At 36.7% G+C, this 27,959-nt stretch overlaps 1 protein-coding gene across 1 annotated transcript; it reads right to left on the minus strand.

The window, feature by feature from the left end:
• Positions 1-125: 125 nt before the first annotated feature.
• POC5 (POC5 centriolar protein) lies at positions 126-27,959 on the minus strand (the record flags this gene model as incomplete). Its single annotated transcript, XM_082497647.1, has 11 exons — positions 126-585; positions 2,274-2,450; positions 3,326-3,439; positions 4,780-4,898; positions 8,229-8,391; positions 9,526-9,705; positions 10,988-11,092; positions 14,495-14,671; positions 15,035-15,231; positions 23,420-23,567; positions 27,876-27,959. 11 exons carry the CDS (start codon positions 27,957-27,959, stop codon positions 436-438), a joined length of 1,614 nt encoding a protein of 537 aa, XP_082353773.1. The 3' UTR covers positions 126-435.

Below are 27,959 nucleotides of genomic sequence, written 5' to 3' on the forward strand. Positions count from 1 at the left end.
GTTGTAGGATTTAATTAAAATGCATGTCAACTACATTTAGTTACATAAACAACTAAAAGCGTATGTAAAAAAAATAAATTTAATTTTCACTTGAAAGTAGATGTTAGTAATGTTGGGACTAAACAAAGAGATTCGGACAAAAAAAATATCACATTCTATCCTTTATTTAAAAGTGTGCAAAAGATTCCTTAAATAAAAAGTGTTTATCTTAATAAAATAAGTTCTCAAATACTTTGGAGGTAGAACAACATTTCAAGTTCGTTTTTTCCCTCCAGATGTTTACTATAAAAGCACTTTACTTGAAAAAAATATTTTTTAAAAAACAGTAAAAACATGATACATATTTTAGGCCTTGCTACATCAAGTCTGAAGAGATGGGGAAGAGGTTTAAGTTGTATCTTGATAAAATCCCCCACCAGTGAGAAAGATATTCACTCAGTCAACAACTTTTATTGACTGAACACTGGTATGAGTTTGGCCCTGAAGCATTCGCCCAACTTGTCCTGCAGGTCTCACAGTGGTAGAACCAGAAGAATGGAGCACAGTTCGAGGATATTTAGCAGCAGTGGCTTGGGATATAGTTTGCTGAAAAGTAATCAGATACATCAAAATACTTAACAGTACAAAAAAATTCCCATTAAAATAGCTTTAAGTGACCTGTAGTTTAAACAGAAAGATTTGCAATAGAGCAAACTGAAACACACGTCTCAAAAAAAAAAAAAAAGATTAATTTAGCAGAATAAGTAATTTTTTCCCTTCCTTATCTGTAATATACTTTTTACAACATATAGGGCTAAACTTCCAATTAACTAGGTACCATGAGCTTTTATCACCTCAATCTTATTTCAAGGTTGGTTTGTTTGTTTTTTTTTTTTACCAAATTGTTCAGAATTTTCCTCTGTAGTCCTAATTTAATCTTGCCAACCTTCCTTTTGAAGTTCAGTATTTGCTATGAGGAAGTCTCAGAAAGGTCTCTGGTCTCTGAAAGGAAAAGGTTTGCATTTAATAATTAATTTTCTCCCTGCAAAACTAGCCACCTTACTGCAATAAACAGTAGTCATTCTGCTTTTATTCAAGGTGAACTCTTTCCCCCATCAGATTAACTCAAGAGAAATACTTCCATGTGACTGCCTTCTACGTAGGCATTTATTTGCAGAACGAGTATATGGAATATACCTCTGGGTTTGTCACATTTATTACATTTTTAGAAGTCAGTTTTTGGTACAGTAGTTCAGGTGCTTTATTTGTCACACTGATCACACAATCTGAATCCAGAAACTGTTCTTAATGAAAGAAGTCTCACACCAAACCTCTAGCCCTCTGAGGACATACAATTTAAATATTAATTTCTGCTTAGGAACCCAAATTCTTGAAAGCTATATGCAGCCTGCCACAGGGCTCTGATTCACCACAGGAAATGAGTGAAAGCAGAACATCCCTCACACAGACAGTTACCAGTAACTCCAGCTCAAATTAAGAGGCCTGACGTAGCTCTCCTTGTTCTGGCAGTATCACTGAAGAGAAACTGGACTTTCAGGTAGTGCAGAGAAAACTCAGATCCTACTTCACAGGTTAAAATATAAAAAAAAACCACAAACGTCTTCAACTGTTCCTTACACCTCCAGTTAAAAGTATTTTTTGCTCAGATTGGTCTAAAAGTGTAGCACCATTTAGGCCACTGTTTACAGTCTTCTTGAATGTTGCTTCGTATCCTATTAATGCAACTATTTTAGTGTTTTCTTCAGGATAAACGTGAGGAGTGGGACTCAAAATGCAACAAGCAGCAGGCTTGATGAATTTGATTACCTCCAGACAGGGGTTTTACTGTTTTCCCCCCCAATAATTTGCTATGCTTAGCTTGTCAGGCTAATCTCTCTCTCTACCACCTTTGGTTCAGTCACTCTTCCTGCTATACACCATGAAGCTTGTCTTTAAACTGTGGTTGCATGGTGATGACACTAAACGTTGCTGTACCAACTGACCCCTTCTACGAAGAAGATGACTCATGGAAGAGCTGGCCAAGAGACAGCCAAGACTGTGAATAGCTGTGAAATAATTACTACAGAAACAAGACAAACAGATTAAAGTGGCAATATTTACTTCCTTTCCTCACCAGTGCCTTCTATCCAGCCCAAAGGCAGTAAAATTTGTTATTTTAAACAGGCCTCAGGTCTGAGCCTTGTCTAATACCTCTTCACGATGGCAATTTTTCTTAGAACTACTGCCAGATGTGTTGTAATAAGAATACTGTTACAAGCATAATTCTGACTTACCTGAGTGACTGGATGATGTTTTTCAACAATGACTGAACTCATGGGTGGAGCAACTCCCATCACTGCTAAACTACCACAAATTCTGGCTTTTTGTCCCATATCAGCTCGACCCGTGATTCGAGCAGTGATTGTTCTTCCTGCTTTCTGTTGAGCAGATGTTATTACTTTTGCCATGGGCTGCAAATAAATTAAGTACTAGTTGGTAAAAAATTCTAAACATAATATTTACAATGCTCTAGTACGACTGCTTAGTTTTATCTGACATGTGCCTAAACAGAACATGGGATGTTGCAGGTAGTCCATTATGTTATACGGGACTGAATTTGCTCCACCTACTTGCAATCTGGTTTATTCCATCTTTTTCCACTCTAAGTATGAAATAGCGTTTTGAGCGAATGACTCCTATCCTGAGGGGAGTAAGGCTAATTTGACAAAAATCAGCAAACACGGACAGTTTAGCTTTGATCACTGGCTGCATACTAAAGTGACAGCTGCAGGCACTTCCATCACCCTGGAAAGTCTTTCTAGCAGTGACATAGCAGATACAAAACCACTTCCATGCAGTAAAATGCTGCATCTTTCTCTGACAGCTGGTGGCAAACTGTATCAGAAGGGAAACAGAAAGGAGAGCAATGCAGAAGACAGTTGAGAACAGTGAAAAGGACAGTTTAGCAACAAATACATAAGCAGGAATGAGAGAAATTTTGAACAGCAGGATGCTAAACCAAAGCATATTCTTTCCATAACAAAATGGTATCACGTGAAACACTAATTGCTCCTGTTGTGCTATACATAAGTGTATGCGTAGTCTTCTTCATTTTGCCACACTCCTCTCTTCCCCCTCCAAAAATAATTTAAAATTGCTCCTAAGATAAATGAGTTTCTGTGACATTAATGAGCATGTGCAAGATAGTGTCTTCACACAGCTATGTAAACTCTATGACAGTTTCCTCAACTACTGCTCTGGAAAATGGGGAAATAACAATACCCAAACTCATATTTATTGTATGTCTGCCTTAAAAAAAAAAAAAAAGTTAATTTTAGCATGTTACCAGTTTTTGAGTTGACACCACACCAGATCCTGCAGCTGTGCTAGTGACGATTGCTGGAGAATCAGAATCCAGCCTGGTCTGAGAAGTGCTTGCATGACCCAGGTGGGTAGAAAACTGTGAATGAAACCAGAGTTTACAAAGAACGAATATAATTGAAAAATACAGTGTTACTCTTTAGATAGTTTTTTGACTATTCCAATTACCCTTCTAAATTTAACTTCTTTTATCTCTAGTTTACTTTTTTTCTGGCTAATTTAAAAATATTTATCTAAAAATTGTAGAAACAGGTGAATAACATTTGATACTATTAGAATGAAAAATAAGAAGAGAGGCAAGCATATCTTTTCTGTTGTAACCTGCACTCTAGTGTGAAATTGTTTTACAGTAGCAACATCTTCAGGATGACTCCAGGGCAGGTCTAGAACATGCAAGCTACTGCGTAATGATCTGGCTAAGCAGACATGACAGGACAATAAGCTGAGTTCCCTTAGCGTCTAGATATGTTACACTCTTAAAAAAGAAGCTTCCAAGTCAAGCCACCTTTTCCTCTTTTCAGATTATATTAAGCTTAGTTTTTTTGAAAAAAAAAACCAAACAAAAAAACAACCAAAACCCACCAAAACAAAACCAACAAAACAAACCAAAACCCACACCACCTCTTAATGGCTTTTTTCCAGAAAGAACCTCAGAAAGCAAGTACTGCTTATTATAGTGACCTTGTCTTCATCAGTGTAATGCATTTTCACAGAATCACACAGAATTATCAGAGTTGGAAGGGACCTCTAGAGATCATCTAGTCCAACTCCCCTGCTAAAGCAGGATTGCCCAGAGCACATTACTCAGGACTGCATCCAGGCGGGTCTTGAAAATCTCCAGGGAAGGGGACTCCACAACCTCCCTGGGCAGCCTGTGCCAGTGCTCTGTCAACCTCACCGTAAAGAAGTCTTTCCGTGTATTTGAACGGAACTTCCTGTGTTCTAACTTGTGCCCATTACCCCTCGTCCTGTCACTGGGAACCATTGAAAAGAGCCTGGCTCCATCCTCCTTCCACCCACCCTTTAGATACTTGTACGCCATAATAAGGTCTCCCCTCAGCCTTCTCTTCTCCAGGCTAAAGAGTCCCAGCTCTCTCAGCCTTTCCTCATAAGGCAGATGCTCCAAGCCCCTAATCATCTTAGTTGCCCTAAGATGATGTTGCCCTAAGATGATGCCCTTAGTTGCCTTTTTCACTAAAAAAACAGAGCTTAATGAAAGTATAGCAAGTCACGGCAGCTGTGCCCCAGCCACTTCATTTACACAGTGCAGTCTGAACATACTCATAGTTTCTTTTACATTTAGACGGTCTTCCAATTCCTTCAATTCATGGGCTATGAAATTTATTTTTAAAAAGCTCCAACCAAAGAAGTTAATTTTTGTCACTAACAAATACAGTTCTGTTCCGGCTACATGCTTACCATGTCTTCCACCTGAAGAGTCGTTGCTGCTGGAGATGGTGGTGAGGGCAGATCATATTGCGAAGGAGGCAGCCTTCCTGCAACAACGGTACCATTATCATTTCTCCTATTTCCTACATCTATTATTAGAAACACAAAGTAATGGAATCAGCACATAATCTAGCAAACCCTAAGGGGGAAAAAAAGACATGTCACAGTAAAAAATTTATTGTTCCTTTGGAATTTCTGTATAATCTAATTACAAGGATCAGCCTGTTCTTTATAAGTGTGTGTGTGTGTATGTATATATGAACATTCCTGTATTTGACCCTTCTTTTCAGATGCTTGTAAATAATATTTTCCAAGGGGCTTGTTTCTGTGTTATGCCTCAAAATCCCTGTGGCACTTGTCACATACTTGCAGTGCAAAGAACTGAGGTTCTCCATACTGCTTGCCAATACAAAATCCTGTGTGCTCTTATGCTAAGGGCCAAAATCCATTTCAGTTAGAGAGCAGCAAAACACAGAAAGGCCATCCATATGCCCATTCTGCAAGGGCATAAGATCCTTAAGGCAGCTCACTGTCAGTAAACTAAAATGTTATTTTAACTTTCCTAGGAATGTACTGCAATTTCAAGGATCATGCTCAGCAGCATCTCATTTCCACATGCAATTGCTGGACACTGGCCACATCCTGGCCATAGGCCTGAGAATCTACGGGCACCCTACAGCCCTCATCATCTCCCTCCACCAGCCGGGTAAACTTGGACAAAATCTGTCCCAGATTGTATTGTCTTGCAATGCAGACATCCTGGGGAGGTCAGATATGCAGACCTAAGCCTAATATCTTTTCCAAGCAGATTCAGCCTTTTCCTTTAGAATATAAACTTCCTTACAGGAAGAAGAGAGAGGTATTTTCATGTACTCTCCTATTTCTGAAGCAGATGATGCTAGCAGCAGTTCCAGGACAAGGGAACTTTGCTCATTCCAGGGACTAGAGTGACACCATGCGGTAGTTGTGTTTTTTGTTGTTGTTTTGTTTGGAGTTTTTTGTTTGGTTTTTTGTTTTTTTTCCTCTCTTGAAGCAAGCAGGAAAAATATAAGGAAGGTAGTTCAAATTGGTGCAATACTGAAAGATTTCAAGAGTGAAAGTATGCCAGAATATGCATTTTCTGCATATATATATTTATGTATACTCACATTAAACTTAAGCATAGACAGGACCAACGTATAGTCACAGACCAATCAGATCCGATCTATGTTACTTAAAAAAGCAGTGTTAGTTTTTTTTTTTTTTTAAGTAAAAAGTCAGGAATTCTTGTGGCTTCAATGTTCCTTTAAATATATAAAGAGGTTAAAAATAATCTTAATATAATAATAATTAAAAAACCAAAAATAATCTGTCAGTAAATCAGTCAGATTTTAGACCATAAACATTGACTCCAAATGTTATGGACCCATTAAGGTTGTGATACTTGTCCACCACTAATAACCTAAATTATGATGTATATAATAAATAATAATAATAAATCTGTAAAGGGATCAAATTCTGCTTTTATTTCCAGCGTCAGCAGGTGGCACTGCATGGCTCATATATATATAAAATCACTGACCGACACATGGAAATTTTTATGTCCACAGACTACAACTAGAACAAATAACAACAGTCATCTAATCTGATGTTTGAAGTTCCCTGATGTCCTGATCACTGTTCTGTTATACCTGAGGAAGAATGCAAATAAATGGTTGTACAGTCATATTAAATAACTGTGTAACTAATTTCATTAAGAGCACCATCTGGCTGCACCAAGAAAGAGATAGTGTCCCTGGGGCAGGGGAGAAGGTGGTATGAGAAGCATTGGAAGAAGATGGCAGGCATGGGACCATGGACAACAGAAACTGTGAGATGTTATGAAGCCTGATGAAGACTACATGGACCACAGGAAATTAAAAAGCATGATGCTGGACACCCAGAAGGTTGGGTACAGGTACACCAGTGTCGTCCAGCACAGCAAAACCTCTAGGTATCATGCCTGTGTAGAGTATCAGCTCCTGCTTCATGGTAAAAATCAAGCAAAATGTTTGATTCATGAACCCCAAGGGTGGTCATGGCATCTCTAATTTTCTTCATTTCCTTCCTACTTACCCTCTTCTTCAGAGGTTTACAGAAACAATGCTTTCCTACTTCACACCACTCAGTTACCCATCATTATTAGGGAGACCCATTGTCTGTTGCATGTTTTTGGAAAACAATAAACAAATACAAGATAAAGCTTCTCGACAGAGTAGTTCTTAATTTATAACACTGTGAAAAATAAGGTACTTTGGCAATGCCATGTAACTTTATTGCCAAACTCAGTATCTTCAGGAAAACATTAATTCTTGACCTTCCCCAAATACTGTTCCCATGGTTTTACTAACACACAGTTACTGTGCTTAGCCAATGTCATATTCGAGTTTCCTAAGCAACTGCACAAATACCGCATATGTTTAAACAGGCTCAGATAGCTGCTTAGGTAAATATCTTCTTACACCTTCTTCAGTTTTTTATTTCCTCTTCATATCCACATTTTTGGGGAAGAATTTCTCTGAAGTAGTTCAGAAACTTATGGAATAAGATTGTTAAGTTCAGTAACTGAAGTTACTTGTCTAAGGCCATTAACAACTGCTGCTGTCAGTACAGCTGGTTGTTAAGCCACACATACAGCTATGACACTCCTGCTGGCACAGCTTTTTTGTCTTTAATGTAGACTGCTGCACCAGCATGATTACACTCCTACTGCTATAGGTTGTCTCACTCTGAGGGGGTGATTTCATTACATCAGTAAGGGTATGCAGCTCTTTCTTGTGTAGCTGCACAAGTTTTACTAGTGTGCTGCTGATATAATTACACTGGTGTTTCCTGTTCTGGCACAACACTCCAACTAAACAGAGAACCTGGGAGATTTACTTGCCCTCTTTTGCATTAAAAGGCAAGACTAAGAAAGAAGGGAGAGCTGCCTGGAAAAAAAAGATTCATTGCAAAATGAAATTCCAGAGAACAGAGGAAGGTTTTCCAGGATTTCACCCCCACCTCCCGATAACCTGGGTGCTCACAGAATTCTGGGTAATCTTCCATAGTATTTTAAGAAGTTTTGCCATCCCTGGCTTCTTGTTCAGCCTTTCAGCTGCAGGTTACCATCCTCCCAGCAACAAGGGATGAAAAGAACATCTTCCACCTTTCAACTACAGCAGTACAGGGTTCAGGATCAGAATATTTCTCAACATACTCAACAGGACTTTTTAAAGCAATAAGAGTTTGATAAACTCTGTATTCCCACAAGTCCTCATATTAAATTAAAAAAAAAAAAAAAAGAGAGAAAAGAGAGAACGCTTTAAAACACACAACCAAAAAACCCGTAAACAAACAAACAAGCCCAACAACCACCCCCCCCTCCCCCCTTTCAGATTAGAGCTGCTTTTTATACTGACCAGGATCTGTCCTACTGTCCTTGCCCTGAAACATGGTCATTGCTTCCAGATTCAAAGCACATACACCACGCATAAAGGCTTTCTTCATGGTGTCTTCATACTGTTCTCTTTCACTGTGCAGTCGCAGAATCTCAGCTTTTGTCTGTTCCAAAGTAGCACTTAGCTACAAAAGAGTATAAGGAAACAGCTGTCTTGCACTTCTGAATGCAAACCACAAGCATATTTCTCAATCAGCTTTAGAATTAAAATCACCATATACTATGATTACAAAGACAAGCATTTTCACTTCAAAATCTCTGGTCCACCAGACAGGAACAGCTACTTGTCACTTCTTTTCATTACAGCACGTTATTTGTACTAGAGCATACCAAGGACAAGAGTGCATTCAAAAGGACTGTCAGACTCTACCTAACCAGCTATGCAGAAATTCATCTTGCAAGTTTTTGTCTTCTACAAGTTAGGCATCTGGCACAAGCTAGACTTCTGTAGGAACATGCACTTGCTCAACAGAAGAATAAGAGTTCCCAGAAAACTATTTAAGCATAGGTTGAATTGTCATCAACAATCTCTTTCCTAGCTACTGTAAAAAACTAAAAATGCTGAGAAAAAACAGACCAAGTTACCTTTGTAACTCACTACTTACTGTTCTTGTGCTGGTAAGCCATATTTGTTAAGCCTGTTCCTTAAAACCCTAGGTTTAATGTCAAAATATAAAGCTTTTAAAAATGTGTATTTTAAAACTTTATTTACTTACTGTGCACCAATGCACATGTTGGTAACTTTACCTTAAGCTCTGAAAATTCTTTAACAAGCTTATTTGGCATGTTGAAGGCAAAACCAAACTTAAATTCAGCCTTTAATATAGTAGCTGTTATAGGAAAAAAATATTGTACTCATCATGATAATTCATAATAATAATGGTCTTCTATTTCCATTGTCTTCTTCAGTAAGACTTCAAAATGCATAGCCAATATTAACAGCGTTCTCTTAGAAAACAAATACCATCTCTATAGGTGGGCAAATACAGATTTGTCTCATTTCAGGAAGAGTCCAATTTACTTCACCTCTGTGTGCAGATCAGCAACATCTTACATTAGATGCAGGAAAAAAAAAAAGTCACATCTAGAAACCACAGCAGAGATCTTCGATCTCCTCAGATCTTCTTGTGTACTTGGGAGCTCTGTTATGCTGGAAAGCTCACGTTTTTCAAGTTTGCTGAGAAAGATACTTTGGAGGGATGAGGTATAGTGGTGTAAAGGAGAGAAAGAACGAAAAAAAAAAAACCACCTTATTTTACCTCTGCGATTTTGGCTTCATAATCATTGGTGAGCTGAACACAGACATCTTCTGCCCTTAACTGGCAGGCTTTTGCTACTTTTTCTTTCCATTTTTCTTCACTAAGAGAGCGCCATGCTGCCCATACTTTCTTCAACAGCGCTGTCCGGAATTGTCTGTCTGCTATTCTATTTGCATATTCCTTAGGAAACAAATACAACCACATCATATGCAACTTCAAGTTTCCTAAAAATTTAAGTGTGGATGATGGTTTTACAACTTATTACACAGTACGCAGTAGGAATGCCTAAATTGAGTTACACATGCCACAGTGAAGTGGTGCACAAACATGGCCTCAGCAGCTCAATGTTCTTCCTGCACACACGTCACGGAGCACTACTGTCCCTAGTATGAGGAACCATATTTGCGAATTCCCAGGTTACACAAAACATTGTTTTTACTCTTAACTTAGTGACACTTGAACAAACACCTCACGTATATAGTGTAGCCATGCACGCGTCAAGCCATTTAGTGGGTATGTGGCACATTTTGATGCACTGCAGGAACCATATAAAACCAGCAGTCACAAAGACTGCAGGTAATTAGCATAAAACACCTATCTTTTTCATAAATTTAGACTTCAGGGCACTTAAAGTCCTTTAAGGCAATTCTATTTGTCTAGTCTATTTCAAAATAGTCACCACACAAGGTATGTCAGCATTAAATTACTTTTTCAGAAACAAATCAGGAAAAATAAAAAGAGCTGAGTAAAAATGATACTCCAAATTATTAGTAAATTCTAAGATGGGAGGAAAGGAAAAGAGAAAGACTATCCCTCTCTGTAATTCAGCAGTTTTGGATAGCGTCAATGAACTTGAGCCTAGCCAGGAATCTGTACCAATGAACAAAGGTCCTGAATACAGCTTCTCCTTTTTAACAACCTGGAATGGGAAAGATTTGCAGTCTTGACATGGGATCCTTCTTTTCTGTCATACTTCACTTAGTAGACTGTTTACTGTCATATGTGTGAGGAAATGCCCAACATTGTGTGTGCCACTAGTTCTTCACTTCAAATTTTGGCAACGTGAGAAAAAAGGGCAGCTGAAGTTTTAATTGTGAAAATGGCTTCCCCCAAAAATGTGATACTGTACCGTACCACTGGTCAAACGTAATATATTTGAAATTTAGAGACTACCTACTTCAAAATGTACATACTGTAAACTATGGTGATTTGCTGTGAGCTGATCACAGTAATTGGAGTAATATAAGACAAGTACAGGTTTGATTTTTTCCCCATGACAGAGAGTATTCTGACAGCAGCATTCTTTTTAGAATTGATGTTTTCAAACTGTTATCTGACATTGTCAAACACATTAAAATAGAAACACTGTCATTTCTTCAATCTGTAACAGGAACTACAGCAACTCTAACCCTTTTGAGTTTAGAGGTTTCATTTTCATCGTGCTTTTATTTTTCATACATACCTCTTGTTTGGCTTTAACATGCTGAATCCGCCACAGCATAAACTTTCTCATCAACTCTATTCTCTCCTTTTGCTTCTCTAATGCTTGGGTCAAGTTAGTAATCACCTGCAAAAATATTTATTAACACTATTTCAGTAACTATGACCTTTGTAGGGTCAAATAGAATGTCCTTTATGCATCAGTTATTTTTCACTTAAAGCAATTGCTTTTAACAGATGCTTTCTACTGAATCTTCCCCTTACTCTAATCAAGATAAACAATAATCAGCTTCAACACTCAGACATTGTGTAGTTTCAGGAAAAGTTCAGCTGAATTGTTATTTCATCCTACCTCTGCAGGCTTCTGTGTTACTTCTTTATAATTAAATGTTACTGTTGCATAAAGTCAGAAGAATTATTTATTTCAAAGACAATTTTGATAAATCAGGAACATTTATATTAAAAGTTTTAGTGCGTTATTAACTGAAGTGTAAAGAAACAATTTATCTGCAGAAAGCTTATTCAATTGTCTGAACAGAATAAACAAGCTAAGGAGTTGCTAAGAACTAGAAAAATCTGATTAAGAGTTGTCATTATCTTTAAAACTTCTCATGAAATATACTATATAGGCCTATAGCAATCAAAACATGTGAGAGGCAAGATGGCCTACTGGACAGGGAATGCAACTAGGGACTTTTACCAGCAATCTCTAAATGTGTTTTAAGTCGTACACAGAAACAGCCAAGGTTCCTTGATTAAAAATTAGGGCAGACAAGATGCAAATTGGGTACATCAAATCACTAACTATTTCTCTGTATTTTTTCCTAACTTCTTAAGCTGGATTGTGCCATCAGTAACACCTGAGCAACTCCAACAGGCAATAGCGACCAATCTTGGGACTGCTGGGAGTGACATGAAGTTATTTTAACTACTGCATAAAGATTGTGAGGAACAATATTCTAAGATGTTGTATGCTAACGTATCTTAATATATTATATTGCATGTTACATGCCATAATTATTGAACATATATCAATTAAATTAATTATACTTAAAATAAAGTTTACCGTTAAATCAACAAAGTTATCTAGCAAACAGTATGAAACTCCTATTTTGTTTCAGTACAGAATTTCATACAAACTGTTTCAGCCAATGTTCAGAACGTTTAATGAAATATTACTAGCCAAAAGCTTGGTTTCTTTAAGGTGTTCAAAATATCAAAGTCAGAAACAAAAAAGGTCAATTTGACTCATTTAAAGTAATTTAAAACCGATACATCTCTACATTTTTACAAATGAGTTCTTCATAATACTGTATGTTAATAGATTTAGTATAAGCTACTTTTCTCTGCTTAAATATGACCAATTTTAACTTCTTGCAGTTTCACCATAACTGTAGTCTCAGCTACATAACAATGAAGTTATCTAAAATTAGAAGTAAATTTGCATAAATTATCAACAAATCCATAAGAAAAGAGAGAGCAAAGGAAGTGAATAAATTAATTACTTTTGTTGAAAAAGTGTCATATACATATAAAACATTAACTATTGATGCTGCATACCTGTTGATACACACTAGAAGTCTTATCCATGTTGGTTAATCAGTATATTTTTGCCACTAAAAAGCATTTGTGAGACTTACAATGTGAAAACAAGAATCTACAGTATTCACAATATTTGTGAGGCTGATGGACTTTGGGTTATGCCCATGTCAGAATACAGCTGTTTTGATGAATGTGGTGTGATACGTGGAAGCACTGCCACCTACTGTTAAGATGGTAGAAATAAAAATTTTCTACTTGTGGTTTAGGCCAAATCAGCTCTGGGGACCTGGGGGACCCCAGATGGGACTGATAGATGCTCCCCTCTACCCCTCTTCAAAGAGAGAGGCAGAGGAGGAAAAAGAGACTTATGAGTTTAGAAGGAACTAAACTACTTTAATGAAATATTAATAATAAAATAAAAAGAAATAATGAAATATATACAAAACCATATCAAGCTCCCAAGATGACAATCATGACACCGACTGGCACTGGGGAAGTCCCAGGCTGGACTCAGTGACGGACGGAACTGGATTCTGGATCTGCATTCAGGATCGGGATCACAGGCAGACGAACAGACAGAGTCCTCCTCAGACATCAGCCATTGAAGAAAGAGAGAGCTGACCCCTTGATCCTTCACCTTTTTATACTGAGCATGAGGCAGATGGGATGGAATACCCTGTTGGTCAGTTTTGGGTCACCTGTCCTGTCTGCTCCTCCCTGCAGGTGGGATCCCACTACGCCACTACGTTTTTACACTTCTGACCCAACGGGGCAAATACCAAAGTTGGTTGGCCTTGGGTGTGATAGCAATAAGTATAAGCAGGAGCCTCTCTGCATACCATGCCTGGGCATCAGCTATAAACAATTGGTCTTATCACTCAGAGTGAGCGGTGTCTGCAAAATATGCTGTTGATTTCAGTAGTTAGAAGAGGCCCAGCTAAGAAGCAAAGTTATTGAACAAAATTGGTCCTGTTTTACCTCAAACCAGGACACTACTGAAAAAAAAATTTTTTTAGAAACAGAACTCTAAAATTGGCTGAAGAAAAAATTTCTTTGATAGCACAAAAAAATACCACTTTAAAAGTATCATCAAAAATTATGGAGCATTAAACATGAGTGACACACAAAGATATCTAACAGAATTAGATATGTTTGAATGGTATACACTGATATAACTATGGCTCTGCACATGTTAAATGATATTATACTAATCCCATTCTTGTAATGTTACAACGTTTATATTTGCTTGGTCTGAAGAATAGACTGTTTCCCAAATGGACCCAGAATATCATCTTCCTCTATATTTTAACCCCTTCAATGGATGTTTTTTTTTAAAAAAAGGTAAATAGGAATTAAAAACCCAAGCGTCATTAAGTGTTCTCAAGTACAAGGTTAAAAATTCAGGACAGCAATAAGAGTACTCGATTACATTGTGTGATTGCAGGGCTGCCAAAATTTTATATCCACTTCCACAATTCTAGTTAATTTTGAAGTTGTTGATATTGTTGATAGCAGAAAAGTATAACTCAGAGACCCCAAATGTGCAATCCTAAGAATTTATACAAATGTACAATTCCTAAGAATCCTAAAATAGAGACTGTTTAACATTTAGGAGACTGCTGCCCACTTAAAATTCAAGAAAACCAATCCAATCATTGAAAAAATAAAGGCTTTTAAAGTGTAAGAGCTACTAGACTCATCTGAGTCAGTGTGATCTTCATGAAATAAATAAGGAACAAACATAGACCCTAGATTTAAGAAGCAAACAATGCCAAATATGTACATACAACATGTTAAGTTCCCATTGTTACTATGGACAACATTATTAGTAACAATGATACTTTTTCTACTATACAGTCTAAATATATTATTTATTTCTCTGTTACTTGCTGCAAGTAGGATTTTGTTTAAAGACATGGAAGCAAAAATTCAGTGTGGATATATACAAAAAGAGAGCAACTGTTGAATTATGAAGTTTAATTACTACCTCATCTTTCCTGCCAATAGATATTTCATAAGTATGTAGTAACTCCTTCAGGTTTTCCATCTCATTGCTCAATTGTCTCACATGTGCAGCGTGTTTCTCTTTTTCTTGTCTCATTTGAAGCTTGTGATGTTCGATCAAACTGAGCTTCCATTTTCTCAATTCAGTCAGAACATTTGTCTGAAAAGTTAAAGGTATGACAGTAGTGCAATTAGTTAAAAGATTAGAGAGGAGGGAATAACTTTATCTTAACACTTAGCAATTAAGGAGACAGAAATATTTACAGCAATGCCTTCATTACACAGGCTGTCTATATCTATGAACTACTGAATGATAATACCTGAACACCGCTAACGGAGAAAGTTATTCCAAAGCTCTTGAAACAAGATATTCTAGTTCTTACATGCAATACGCAACAATAATCTAAAGGAAAACCACCATTTCCCAGTGAAATCAGACTGCAACTTTTCTTGCATTCTCACTTACTCTACAACATACTGACATTAGTATATGATTTTTAAGGATTCCATACAAAATAAATACCTTAAGACTTCCACTCCAGAGATCAAGTATGTTTTCTATTTGAGTTACTTTTTCATCAGGAAGCATTAATTCAGTCACCATAGCTTCGTCAATTTCTCTTGGACCATGTGTGGACCCTTGTGAAGAAGTCTCTTCTGAAAGAACGGGGAAAACTCGTTCCATATTGGCCTCAGAAGGCTCCTTCACTGATATTAAGACTAAAAATGAAACAGAGAATAAGGACTGATACTCCGGAAAGGCTAACTGGTCTGCATTCTGGATGGAAGTCAGAAGCCAAGCGTTAAAAAAGACCCCAACCCCCCAAATATTTATGCCATTAGAAACCTCCTTTCTCCTTGTAAAACAAGCAACGCTATTCAAATACATGCTTCCAAGACACAAGTATATTTAAATCAACAGTCCTATTAACATTAGTCAAATGAAAACTACTGCTCCTTTAAAGAACACAATTTTTAAATGTAATTTCATTTTAAAGAGGATGACCACAGCAAGTAGCAAAAAAAAAAATAGCATTGCCAGAAACAAAAAGCACCTCTCAGTAAGGATTTCTTGTTGATTAATATCTCAGGTAAAAATATCTAAAAACTTTTGCCATTTTCCTTAATGAGACTGCGAACTCCTGAGGCCAGGGCCCTTCCTTTGTGCATTCACAACGCAACCTGTGCGCATATTTCAATGTTGGTATGTACCTGCATCCATTTTCCTTGCAGCCTTTAATTTGCTTATCTAACTAGATTTTAAACTCTTTGAGAAAGGAAGCATCTACTATGAATTTATATAATGTACACACAATAAGACCTCACTTTCAGGTGCTGTGGCTAACTACCACTGCAATAAAAATTAATCCATGCCCAGAAGCAAATGGGCATGTGTCTGAGTTCCAACTGATATGAAGAAAAAAATGAGTTACAAATGAAGAAATTAATATTTAAGTAAAAAGAGAAAATTAAATATTGTTTCATATTTAGTTATTCCTTATAGAAAATTTGTTACTCAAGTTGACAACTGAATAAAAAAATTTGGGAAGAAAAAGGATTAGCAGATGCCTTGTATTAATAATAATCAGGACAACTTCAAAAGAACACTCTCCTTCTTTCATAAATGGAGAGAGGAAACCTCCAACATTTTAGTCTTCACTTCTGAAAACAAATATTGTCTGTACAATTGGTTTCATAGTGGATGGGTACTATCTTTTGGTACAAGCACGCAGAGATAAACTTAACTATTTGTCACAAAGCAGTATTTTCAGGGGACACTGGAAATGTATGTTTCTAATTTATTCAAGGCCGAGCCTAACAGTTGACACTCTTTTACAGTTACTGTCACTGTTAGGTCTCCTGTACAAAGGAATTGAGAAGAGCTCTCTGGCTAATACCAGTCCCCCCATCAAGCAGGTTGAACTGCAACTACTATAATCATGCTCCAAACAAGGAAGTAAGGAAGACCCGTAAGGAAGAAGAAGTTACAACTTTGGTGTTTATCCTAAGGTCATATACAACTACACACCATAAAATTAAAATCAGGCTGAGCTAAAGAAGCCCCATCTAACACACTAGACTAAATTCCCTACACCCATTACATAAGCAGAAGACCATAAACAGATGATTCCCAATCACACGAGTATATTAAGATCAGGCTCTAGCTTTTTGTTATTGTTTCTCCTGCAAATGAGAGAAGTATTGCTTAGCTAATGGCAGAATTTGAGTATTTGTTACTTGTAAAGATCTCAAAAAAATATGAGACACTAGACAGATGACCCAGGCTACTTGAAATACATCTAATTTCATTAATGAAGAATCTGGCTAGCCTTTCACAATATAAAATATTTGGCAGTGCTACTATTGTCAAGTATTCCCAGTTCTGTCCTTTACCACTTGTTCCCATTCCTGCATGTCACTGTGTTCTTCCTTCAGTTGTGACACTGCGGTAAAATAAGTGAAGGGTTGTTCTTACTTTTAAACTTTTATTTGCTTGGATTACAAAGATATCAAATTTACACAGCACAGTTTGCAAAGAAAAAAACAGAACAAAATGTAACCAATAAAACCAGCATATTAAAATAGACAGACATATAAACAGCATATTAAAATAGTCTGAGATTGTAGTATTACAAGTTCATAGAATGGTTTAGGTTGGAAGGCACCTTAAAGATCACCTGGTTCCAACCCTGCTGCCATGGGCAGGGACACCTTCCACTACATCAGGTTCCTCAAAGCCCCATCCAACCTGGCCTTGAACACTTCCAGGGATGGGGCATCCACAACTTCCCTAGGCAACCTGTGCCAGTGCCTCACCACCCTCAGCGTGAAAAATTCCTTCCTAATATCTAATCTAAACCCCCCATCTTCCAGTTTGAAGCCACTGCTCCTCGTCCTATCAATACATGCCCTTCTAAAACTTCCTTCTCCAGCTTTCTTTTGGGTGCCCTTCAGATACTGGAAAGCTGCTATAAGGTCTCTCCAGAGCGTTCTCTTCTCCAGGCTGAACAACCCCAACTCTCTCAGCCTGTCCTCATAGGAGAGGTTCATCACTCCCCTCCCCTTATTCCTCCCTGTGTACAGATTATCTTAATTTAGCTTCCATTCTTCTTATTTACCATAGGATGTACCGTCACTGAATCTAAGTGTATCTGCTACATGTTACCATCATCTTATGTAATGTATCCTGGCCTTCCAGTATTACCATAATTTTCTACTTGTATACATATTAATTTCATTCTTACTCCTAATCTACTGCATTAAATGATGACATTCAGTTACAATGCACAAAGGTACAAAGGACATGGAACCATTTGGTTATGATAAAGTATAAAAATGTACTTCATTAAATAATGCCCACATGCATTTACTCCAACAAATCTCTAGACCGTATTGTTGTTTATAGTAGAGGTAATGAAATTAGCTGTTTTTCCAGATGTCTGTTATTCCAATACTACTGTGTTTTTTTTTTTTTTCCTGTGTTCCTCTAGTATCTGACTTTTCTGCTTTTATTAAGTAAATAAGCTCTGACAGACTGTTCTCACACATGATCTGCTATCAGTGGCCCAAGCTGAGGGTAGCAACTTGCTAAAATGTGTAGGTTTTTAAAAAATCTTCTCAGAAGTTTAATGGACTAATACTGAGGACTGGTAGCCTGAAAAGAAGGCATCTTCCCACTGTTTGGGTATGAGTCATCATTACACATCTTTGTTACAAATAACTCACTGCTCCAGTCTTAGTCATTTTCAAATTTAATCAACTGAACTGGCAACAAGAACAGGAAATTAAGTTTTAGGTTTCAAAGTTTAAAAGCATTTGGACATTGAATTGAATAGTACAGCATGTTTTATTCCAATTATTTTTCTTATTTGACTGGAAGCTTTTAGTGAAGATATTATGTATAATTAAATTTACTGCAACAAATAGAGATTACCAGTAATTATACTTCTACCGTCATAGTGGAAACATTCACTTCAGTTTCAAAAACCTGAGGAGAAAGTCAAAATGCCAGACCACAGAATACTCCATAAACAGAACTTCATATCAGAAGGCATTACATGACAGTGGAAATTGTTGGCCTTAATACCAACATCATGTGGAGAAGGGGAAAATACACTGCAATCTTGAGAAGCTCTGCAGAAGAGCAAACTTTTAGGTATTAAGTCTATACCCAGCACAGACATGCATTTTGTTTTACGAAGTTATAGAACACTACCCTAATAATTTATGATTTTGTTACTTTAACAGAGCAACAGCATTAGAGCTGGACAGGGAAAGAATAAGTGTCGAAGAGCCTGATTTTTAGTATGCACATGTAGCAACACCAAAAGAATGGAGCTAAACAAAAAAAATTAACTGTCCTTCAGAAACAACCTGCTAATCTATCCTGTCTGATTAGTGTCAGAGGTATTAGTACTGGACTTGAATTTAACTACTTTCTCACTGTTCATCCAAAGTCTTATTAGTATCGGGGAAAAAACCAAAAGGTATGCTGAGGCCATTAACACTGACAAACACTACTCAAATATGCAATCACTCTTGATCAGTACCAGAGGTTATACACAGGAGTTGGAGAGATTTTGGTCACATCCTTTTTTGAAAATTGAAATAACCTTCTTTTTCCAACTAGATTGTTTCAAGCTCTGTCTTAAGTAGTTATAAGATATTTCTTTCCTAGACTGACAGGACATAGTTACATTTTGACCTATGCTTTGATAAAGCAGCAAAGCACTACAAGTCTATTTATCACGTGCAGCTAATAGAAGCATGATGGTGCCATGTAAATATTCTTCTTGCCTCAGTTCTCCAGAAGATCAAGAGCACTGTTTTTATAACCACTTTTTCATTTTGAAAATAACATACTAATTGTATTTTGCAAGGTGCTGCCCTTTGCAAAGATAATAAATATCTCAGTGTCTATAACCGAGGGGAATACACATCTCCTTGTAATGAACAATACCTAAAACTGCAATGCAAAATTTTGATCACCATCAAGTATAAGGCCATTTCCTTCCCCCGTTCTATGACAATTAACTACAGCTTGTAAATGACTATTCTTATTTGGCAATACCAAGCATAATAAAAGATAACAATTCAAATATTTCAACAGAAGCAATCAAGAGAATGGTAATTTGTTGTCTCACTTCTATTGCACACCTTTAGACAATAAAAAGAAATAAAGACTTCATAGGGTACATGTTTGGCCCCAGAAAAAGAAGAGCATAACCCTTCTCACAGAGTTAAAGAGAGACAGTAGACAGTGCTGGCTAAGATCTTATCTTCAGACAAATATGATTGAAAATAGTTTACAGTCATCTACAAAAAAACCCCACAAGTCTAGTGTTTTGAGTCTGATCTTCTTTCTTATGAACAGCAGTATCACACATCACAAATATTCCCTCACAAAACAATGTTCCACACAAAATGGGAGACAAAACTCTAAGCAGAGAGAGCACTGGGGACAAGACTTGAACTAGAATTTGCTCCAAAAGAGAATTCCACATAGCTGGGTTTAAAATTTTCTACTCTCCTTTTAAGAACAACTTCTTAGGCTGAGACATGCTCCGAGCAGCTGACCTCAACTGCTCTACAATTCAAGAGGTTCGCAAGTGTATTTGAATACTGTCAATCTGCTAGTGTGACTGATCAACAGCTGGCTACAATGGAAAACGATTCAGAGGAGATGAGCACTATGGTCTTGAAGCTCAAGGAAGAATACAGGGAGTGACCACAGCTGTTGTAAAGAAAGATGAACTTATCTCAACATAGGGAAGGGCAGAGGGCGGCCTTTGTTTTTCATAAATGGCTATACCAGTTGAGTGGATCAGCTGGTTGTGTAAGTGGCCTTAGTTAATCAAGAAGCGTGAATGTATTCCTGTGCTAGCCAGATGAGCACTTGGGAAGCGTTGGCTCAACCCAACACAGTCTAAAAACTGACAGCAACCAGCAAAATGAACTTTCAACACAGCAATGGGCTTGTGCTGGCTTTAAACCACATAGTCCTTCCTGGCACCTGGGGACGACCCGTGCCATGATGGTTAGTGTATAAAGATCGGTAACAGGAATCACATTTGTTCTGTGAGCTAATTGTATATTACAAGTACTCTACCATGCTGTGACGATTCACTCAAGTCCCGCTCAGATTTTGGTTAACACAAAGCTTGTGCTAAGCCCTGGTATATCCTGGGAGTTGTGCGAATAGGTCAAGGCAAGAGCAGCATGTAGGCAGGACATGATGGATAGAAGGCCTACAGGTCATAACGCAGCCGTTATCATCTGCACCTCGCTGTCTCCTGCAGTCATAATCCTTCCACATTGATTGTCTGGCAGTTCCTTCAGAACCCACTAATTTATAGAAAGACTATAGACCAAACCTCCAAGCTCAAGGTATAAATACATCCCCTTACCCAAAAAGGTTTTGAAACACATCCAGAAGCAGCCAGACTGCCGAGGCTTTCATGCTTCCCGCTGCGATACAGAGGAGTCCTGCACTGTGATGAAGGAGGAAAGACGAGCACTCTTTCCCTTAGTTAGGCAACTATTTTGGTCATAGGTGTGTGAGCTACAAGTTGTGAGTTATGAATTAGAGAACTTGTGAGTTAAAAACCTCATGAATTAAGGAATAAATTAGTGAATTCACGTTAGATAAGTCTGTAGAAAGGGGACTGAGCCGTTGTTTGATGTGCTTGTTTTCTTTCCTATTGAGGTCAGAAAATAAAGTTTAATTTACAGAGTATGCTGACCTGTAAATTTGAGAGAACCAAATGGACTGTGACATGTGCTTGCATTGCAATTTCAGTATATTGCTGTAACACTCTGCTAAACCAAGGTCCCCTAACAGCAAATATCTTCAGACAAGCAAACTAGTACTAGAAGACTAAACCCTCCTTGTGTGCAGTATCTAACAGAACTTGGTCAGAATATTGGACTCTTGACAATAGCCACAGAATGTTCTTTGGCTCTGGAAATCACAGATAGTTTAAATGTTACCTTTAGCTGAATTTATCAGACTGCAATTTTTGGTACCTCAACCTGATATAAAAGATGAGGATGCTTAATTCCTCTGAGCAAAACATTTTTTATCATAATTTTTAAATCTCAAGCAACTGCTCTCATTCTAGGAGTTGCAAGAATACTTCTTACTAGAGTGGATTTTTTTCTACAATGTTTGACTGCTCAAAAATAATTGCCATAGTACAAAATACCAACAGCTTCTATTGATCTAATTTCTTACACAACTTGGTACAAGTCCCACACAGGACATAACTACACTGGATCAAGTTAATAAACTTCAATATGTAAAAACAAAATGCAAAGGCTGCACTTGAAACTCTTCTGCTGGCAGAAGTTTTTCTAACATTATTCACATTCTAATTCCAGATCTACTTCCATTACAGAATATTCTCTTTCTCCAAAATTCCATTCTCATGCTTTCAATGAACTCAAAATCATACCTTCTCCATTTCCTATGGCAGTCTGATATTCAGAAGAACTAATTCCACGTGGGGAGAAGTTACGGATGTGATGTCCTTAACAACTAAGATTCTCCATTAGTTTACAAAAATGTTAAAACATTTCTCCTTGTGGCATACTGGAAAGAGATACTGGCTTGGGTGTCTGAACGTACCTAAACTGCACTACACAGACTCATTGTGGAAGGATACACAGCATAACCAATACTACTTCCCTCATTTTAATTTCATTCCTTATTTTAAGAACAAGTTTCTAGATAATTTTTTATTATATTGTATTAATGTGAGTTAACTAAATGGTAACTGACAGCTTACTAAGACTGCTTTATATTCCAGAGAAAACATACAGTTTAAGATGACAGATTTATTTTTACTCATGATTCTTTTCCTCATGTAAAATAAGCAACTTTCAGAGTATGCATTGCCCTTTGAAAATGCACTGGCAAATTCCTGCTAGCAGAGTTATTTAGCTCTGATCAGCATGGCAAGAGTTCTTGCATACAATACCCATGAACAACATTTACCCCAAGATGACGATTAGCACCAGATTTACACAGCACGGCAAGGCTGCTTAGTGTCTAGTAGTAAAACTGTCTACACATTTTACATCCCATGCTTCTCTAAATAGTAGAGAAGTAACAGTAGAGATAAACCCATCCTAAAGGGTCACAAAAATAATAGTGAAATACAAATTGTAGGTAAATATTTCTATCATGAAATAGCACAACAAAGAATAGAAGTTAGTTTAAAGTAAGTTCTTCCTGATTAAGCTAAACTGCCTAGTAAAGAAATAATGCTGGTATGATTGTTTACTATTTCTTGTGAAGCAAAATTAACAGAGCTTCAACAATCTAAATGCTAGTGACAAAAGTAAACAACATATAACCATAAATACCAATGCATCACAAGACACTAAGTTTATACAGTCCTGAATTCCTAGCAATACAGTAAAACTAGTGTAGAGTGATCAAACTAAAAGAGCAAGAATGATATTCATGTAGTGACATGATTAGTCATTACACAGACCCCATTTAAGGTAACTCTTACTTCCAAATACTCATATTTTAAATACTCATTTATCTATCATGGCAGCACAGGTATAAGCAAAACCATCTGTGACCTGTCAAATTTTAATGAGGTATACTGTAAGTAAGGGCACCCCTTTCTGCATTATTACACCAACCACTTTATATATCTGCATCACAAAACACAGAGAACTGTCAGCACATCAATACTATCATCTGAAAGGGATGTCAGAGAGACAACCCTTCAGCGAATATGCCTTCCTAATCTTCTTGTTGTGCATAATGCAAATGTACTAATATGAGCTACGTATGTTTTTCAAACAGAAGCTATCAGAAAATTGTTATATCATTGTTCTTGCAAGCTCAATGCATACTACCGCACACTACTACAACATATATGCTCCATACTACCTGGTGTCTTATGGTGAATGGCATCATTTGTTACACTTGAGAATCTGCCACCTGCTCTCAGTTCTGAAGCAGGTTCTGACCACTTCAAGACACGCTGTTCAAATGTCGGAGTCACTACAGCATAATGAAGCAGCTCTTCATATTCATCCTGTCACAAAGTGATGACAAATAATTATAAAATTATAACCACATTTCTAAAAACTAGGTATATGTAGGAAGGAGTGGAAATGGTTTTCAATAATTTTTGAGAGTTTTTTTATTAATTTTATTATAGTGAAAACTAAGAGGATTTCCCTTAAAATTGCAACAGTGAGCTATTTTCATACAATTCATCTTCCTCTTGTTTCATGTTCACATTCATTCCGATTAGAACTAGATGCACTGTAATAGTTACACAGGAAGACCTTGCTAGATGACAGACTTGGATACTATAATAGGCATCTTAAACAAAAACACGAATGGAGAAGAAAAAGTTCCAGATCATGTAAGCTATTAATCACCTAATACTATCTCTAAGCATTACTAGTACTGCAAAAAAATATGTACTTTTATAGCCTTGACAAAGAAGCTACAGAACAGTCACATTTCACGTTCAATAACATTACAATTTCTTTAGTGGGAGTTCTAAAGCCAATCATCAAAGGATGTTTGAATATCCAGTATTTTCTTTAGGTTAGATCTAATTATTCTCACCTTGTATTATGCATTTTTTAAATTATATAGGTATAGGGAACGCCTGTATGTAACTAATATAAAAGCTTTCCTATTAAAAAGTTATAAACCATCTAACTGGTCTGTGGCATTATACTGTGTACCAAAGTACGCCAATTAACTTAGTATTTTTTTGAAATCTCCTAATTAAACAGATTTTCGGAAAGAATTTATTTAGAGTTCTCTGTGAAATGGTGAACAATCTGTATTATAGCTTAAACATACAATTCAGTAATTAATTTAAAAATTCCAGTAGCAGTTAAATACTGAAACTGATCAAAACCAGTAATTAAACATTTGGAAAAAAATGCCAGTTGGAAAATAGCAGCTATTTTTTCTTCACTTAATACTATCCTAGGAATTCTGGTTAGTATTCCAATGAGGTCAAACCTCAGAAAACAACTGCGACTTGAAAAATTATTTTGCTCTTCAAGCTGGGGAAAGTCAGAAGTTACAGATACCAATTACATGTAATATGTTTTTGAGTCTACCAGCTGAAAAGGACAGTATTTTAAAACTTTCAGTGTAACCCTTACATTTATGTGAGTTTCAACTAACTAGAGAATTTAAGAAGCTAGGCTTTGTACATTTTAGCTGAATTCTAGTTTCCTTTCAGATTTCCATTTCCCATCTTAACCTATCATGTTAAAATTAAAAGGCTAAATAAATGCATATGAAGCTTTATAATTACAAACAAATACATAGTGTATCTGTTTGATAAGCAAAAGGAAGCATCGCACTCCAAGTAAAAGGTATAGCTAGCTGTGAATCAACAAGTTATCAATTTTTCCATATATTTCTGAAGAAATACAGTTTAGATTTTACCAGCTGTCACAAGCAGAAAACAGATAACTTCATCTGAAGTTATTCAACCAGGAACTACATGTAACTATACAAAATCCCCTGCAGCAAAATTTCAGCAGAGTAAAAAAGGCAACATATTGGTCTTTACCTTAACTCATCTAAATTAAATGATTGTGCAGAAGACATTAGATCACTTCCCTGTCTTCTTCAAAGAGATCATGTGATCAAATAGCAACTTAAAACTAATTCTTCCCCCTTCAACAAGTTAGTTTTCAGTCAGAGCTGATCCAGCTGCTTCCGTGATTACCTTATCCAATTTAAGTGACACAGTAGGTAAGCTGTCAAGTGCAAGTAGATGGCTCATTTTGAGTCACCCAATTTAAATCACTAGCACACAGTCTGTCTTACTATAGACATCCTGAGCACTCAAAATATGCATATCAAGTTCTGGCAGGAAATTTATCTAGTCTTTCAAGTTCTAACACTCTTACTAAAACCCAAATAATCCACTATGTGCATGAATACACACTCTTATACACCAACAGAAAGCTTCATTAGACAGCATCCAGTGAAAAATCTGGAAATAAATGCTTATAAATTACAGTATTACAACACTGTTGGAATGAAGTTGAAAGCAAATATCCAAGCAAACACAGTATCCCAATTGTAAGCAGAAACTTAGACACAAAAAAAATAATCCTGGAGACTGCAATAAGAATATGTAAGACTGAGAAACAGCAACATCGAGTGATTGAAAGTTTTATCTCAATCTTAAATATTCCATCACAAGGATGATGCAATTGGAATGCAATATTGATCAACACATTTCAAATAAAAGCATAATAAAATAAAATTAACAATATATCTTTTGTTTACTTACTATCTTTGTTCTGCTTTAAACAAAACTTTCAAGCTGTTATATCAACTACAAAAATTTTGCTAGAGCATAAAACTACAGGAATATAGTTCCAAGGCCTGAAGGTTAGAGGAATTTTGATCATTTAATGTATACTACCTTGGTTTTGTAGAAGTAAATAAATCAGTGTTGCAGTGAGCAAATAGCACAAGAGCATTCAGAGGGCTTTTTTTTCCTTCCTTCTTAAAGCATTAGAAAAATCTACAGATGATGCATAGCATTTGTCCTTAGGATTGCAGTCAAGGTTACTAAAGAATACAAAAAGAATGGATTGAACAGACAAAGTCTTGCACAATTCAATTATAAGTATATGGAAATCCTCTAAGAGCCAGTGGATTCTTTCTATAAGGAAAAGGTAATAATCTGGCCTCTATTTAAAAGCACCAAATTATCAAAAAGGCCCCCAAAAATCAACAAAAAAGAAGCCTTTCAAAATTATCTAAAAGGAATAGAGTAATTCCCTGTCAACATTTCTATTGCTCAGCTGTGACCCCAGTGTTCTTCTCTTCCGACAGTAACAGACTCCTATGAGGAGCAGCTGAGGACTCTGGGTTTGTCTAGTTTGGAGAAAAGGAGGCTGAGGGGTGATCTCATTGCTCTCTACAGCTTCCTGAGGAGTGCAAGTGGAGAGGGAGGTGCTGAGTCCTTCTCCCTGGGATCCAGTGATAAAACACGTGGGAATTGTTCAAAGCTGCACCAGGGGAAGTTTAGACTGGACATTAGGAAGCATTTCTTTACCAAGAGGGTGATCAAACACTGGAACAGGCTTCCTAGAGAGGTGGTCAATGCCCCAAGCCTCTCACTGTTTCAGAGGCATTTGGACAGTGCCCTTAATAACATGTTTTAACTTTTGGTCAGGCACTTGGACTAGATGATCACTGTAGGTCCCTTCCAACTGGAACTACTCTATTCTATTCTAGATGTGTTCTTGGTTGCAAAGCTGTCATTTGTTAATAATAGTTTACTTAACCATTCTCTACAAGGCGGCCTTAGTACCTCACCCAGATCGTAAAAGTAAATTTTTTTTTTTTCAAAATTTATTGCACAATGCCTTCATCCTGTTGTTCAACTGCAAAAGGAATTGGAAACACAGATCAATTACTATTGTTGAACAAAGATTAAGAAAACTTATCCATGACATGTGACCACAAATAGAGAAGCATAGAAACTGCAGAACTGAATTGCCCATAAACAGGTAGTTTAAAAGGGACAAAGTCAACCCACATAAAGGAAAAAAACTCTTAATTTAACAGGGCTTCTGCTATATATGCACATTCTACCAGGTGACAAAAATGGAGATGCTTTTCTAGCAAAACTGACTTTTGTCAAAACTCGCCTGTTTTGGATAGAATCCTATCAAAGGAAAAAAACCTCACCCACTAGTCAAATAGGAATAACCAATTATTAAAGGATGAAAATTTGCTGCTTTCAGAAAAATAGGACGAAGACTTTATCCAGTATCTTTGCATTGTCTGAAAGAATCCTGAGCACAGAAAAGGAAAAACCCCCACCATTAAAGTTTCAGCATATCTTGCCATATTTGATGCAGAAAAAAAAAATAATAATTTCCTTTCTGAGACTAACTTGGCCAAAATCCTACTCCAAGGGAAAAAAATCCATTTAAAAAAATTCATTTCTCACATCACGGAAGAAGCCTAAAATAGTTACACATCATCCCTCAGAAATAATGGGTTTCTATCCTACTGTGTCAAACTTAACACACATAAAAAATAACACACAAAAAAAAAAGGTAAGAAAACTGTACTATTTTACTTGTTGCTGTTTAAATAAGAATTTTCACATACATTGAAATGTTTTGTGAAATGTCCAAGAGGGAATCCAAGCAAAGATATTTTAATCTCAGATTTTTTTTTGTCTAATTCGCTTCTTTTCATGAATATTTTAATTATCTTCCTATACATGTAAAACATAAAAAAGATACAAGTTTTGTTAATTTCCTCATAATTACCCTTTGCCAAATAAAATGCCATGACAGTAAACCAAATGAGGTTGCCTCTTTCCTACCTGAAGATCAGAAGAAACAGAACTGCCCCGAACAGAGTCTTTTGGCAAAACTGGACTTGTGCTTTTCTCCTCATCTGATGACAT

Source organism: Vanellus vanellus (genome assembly GCF_965231255.1).
Source record: "Vanellus vanellus genome assembly, chromosome: Z".
Taxonomy (NCBI): Eukaryota; Metazoa; Chordata; class Aves; order Charadriiformes; family Charadriidae; genus Vanellus; species Vanellus vanellus.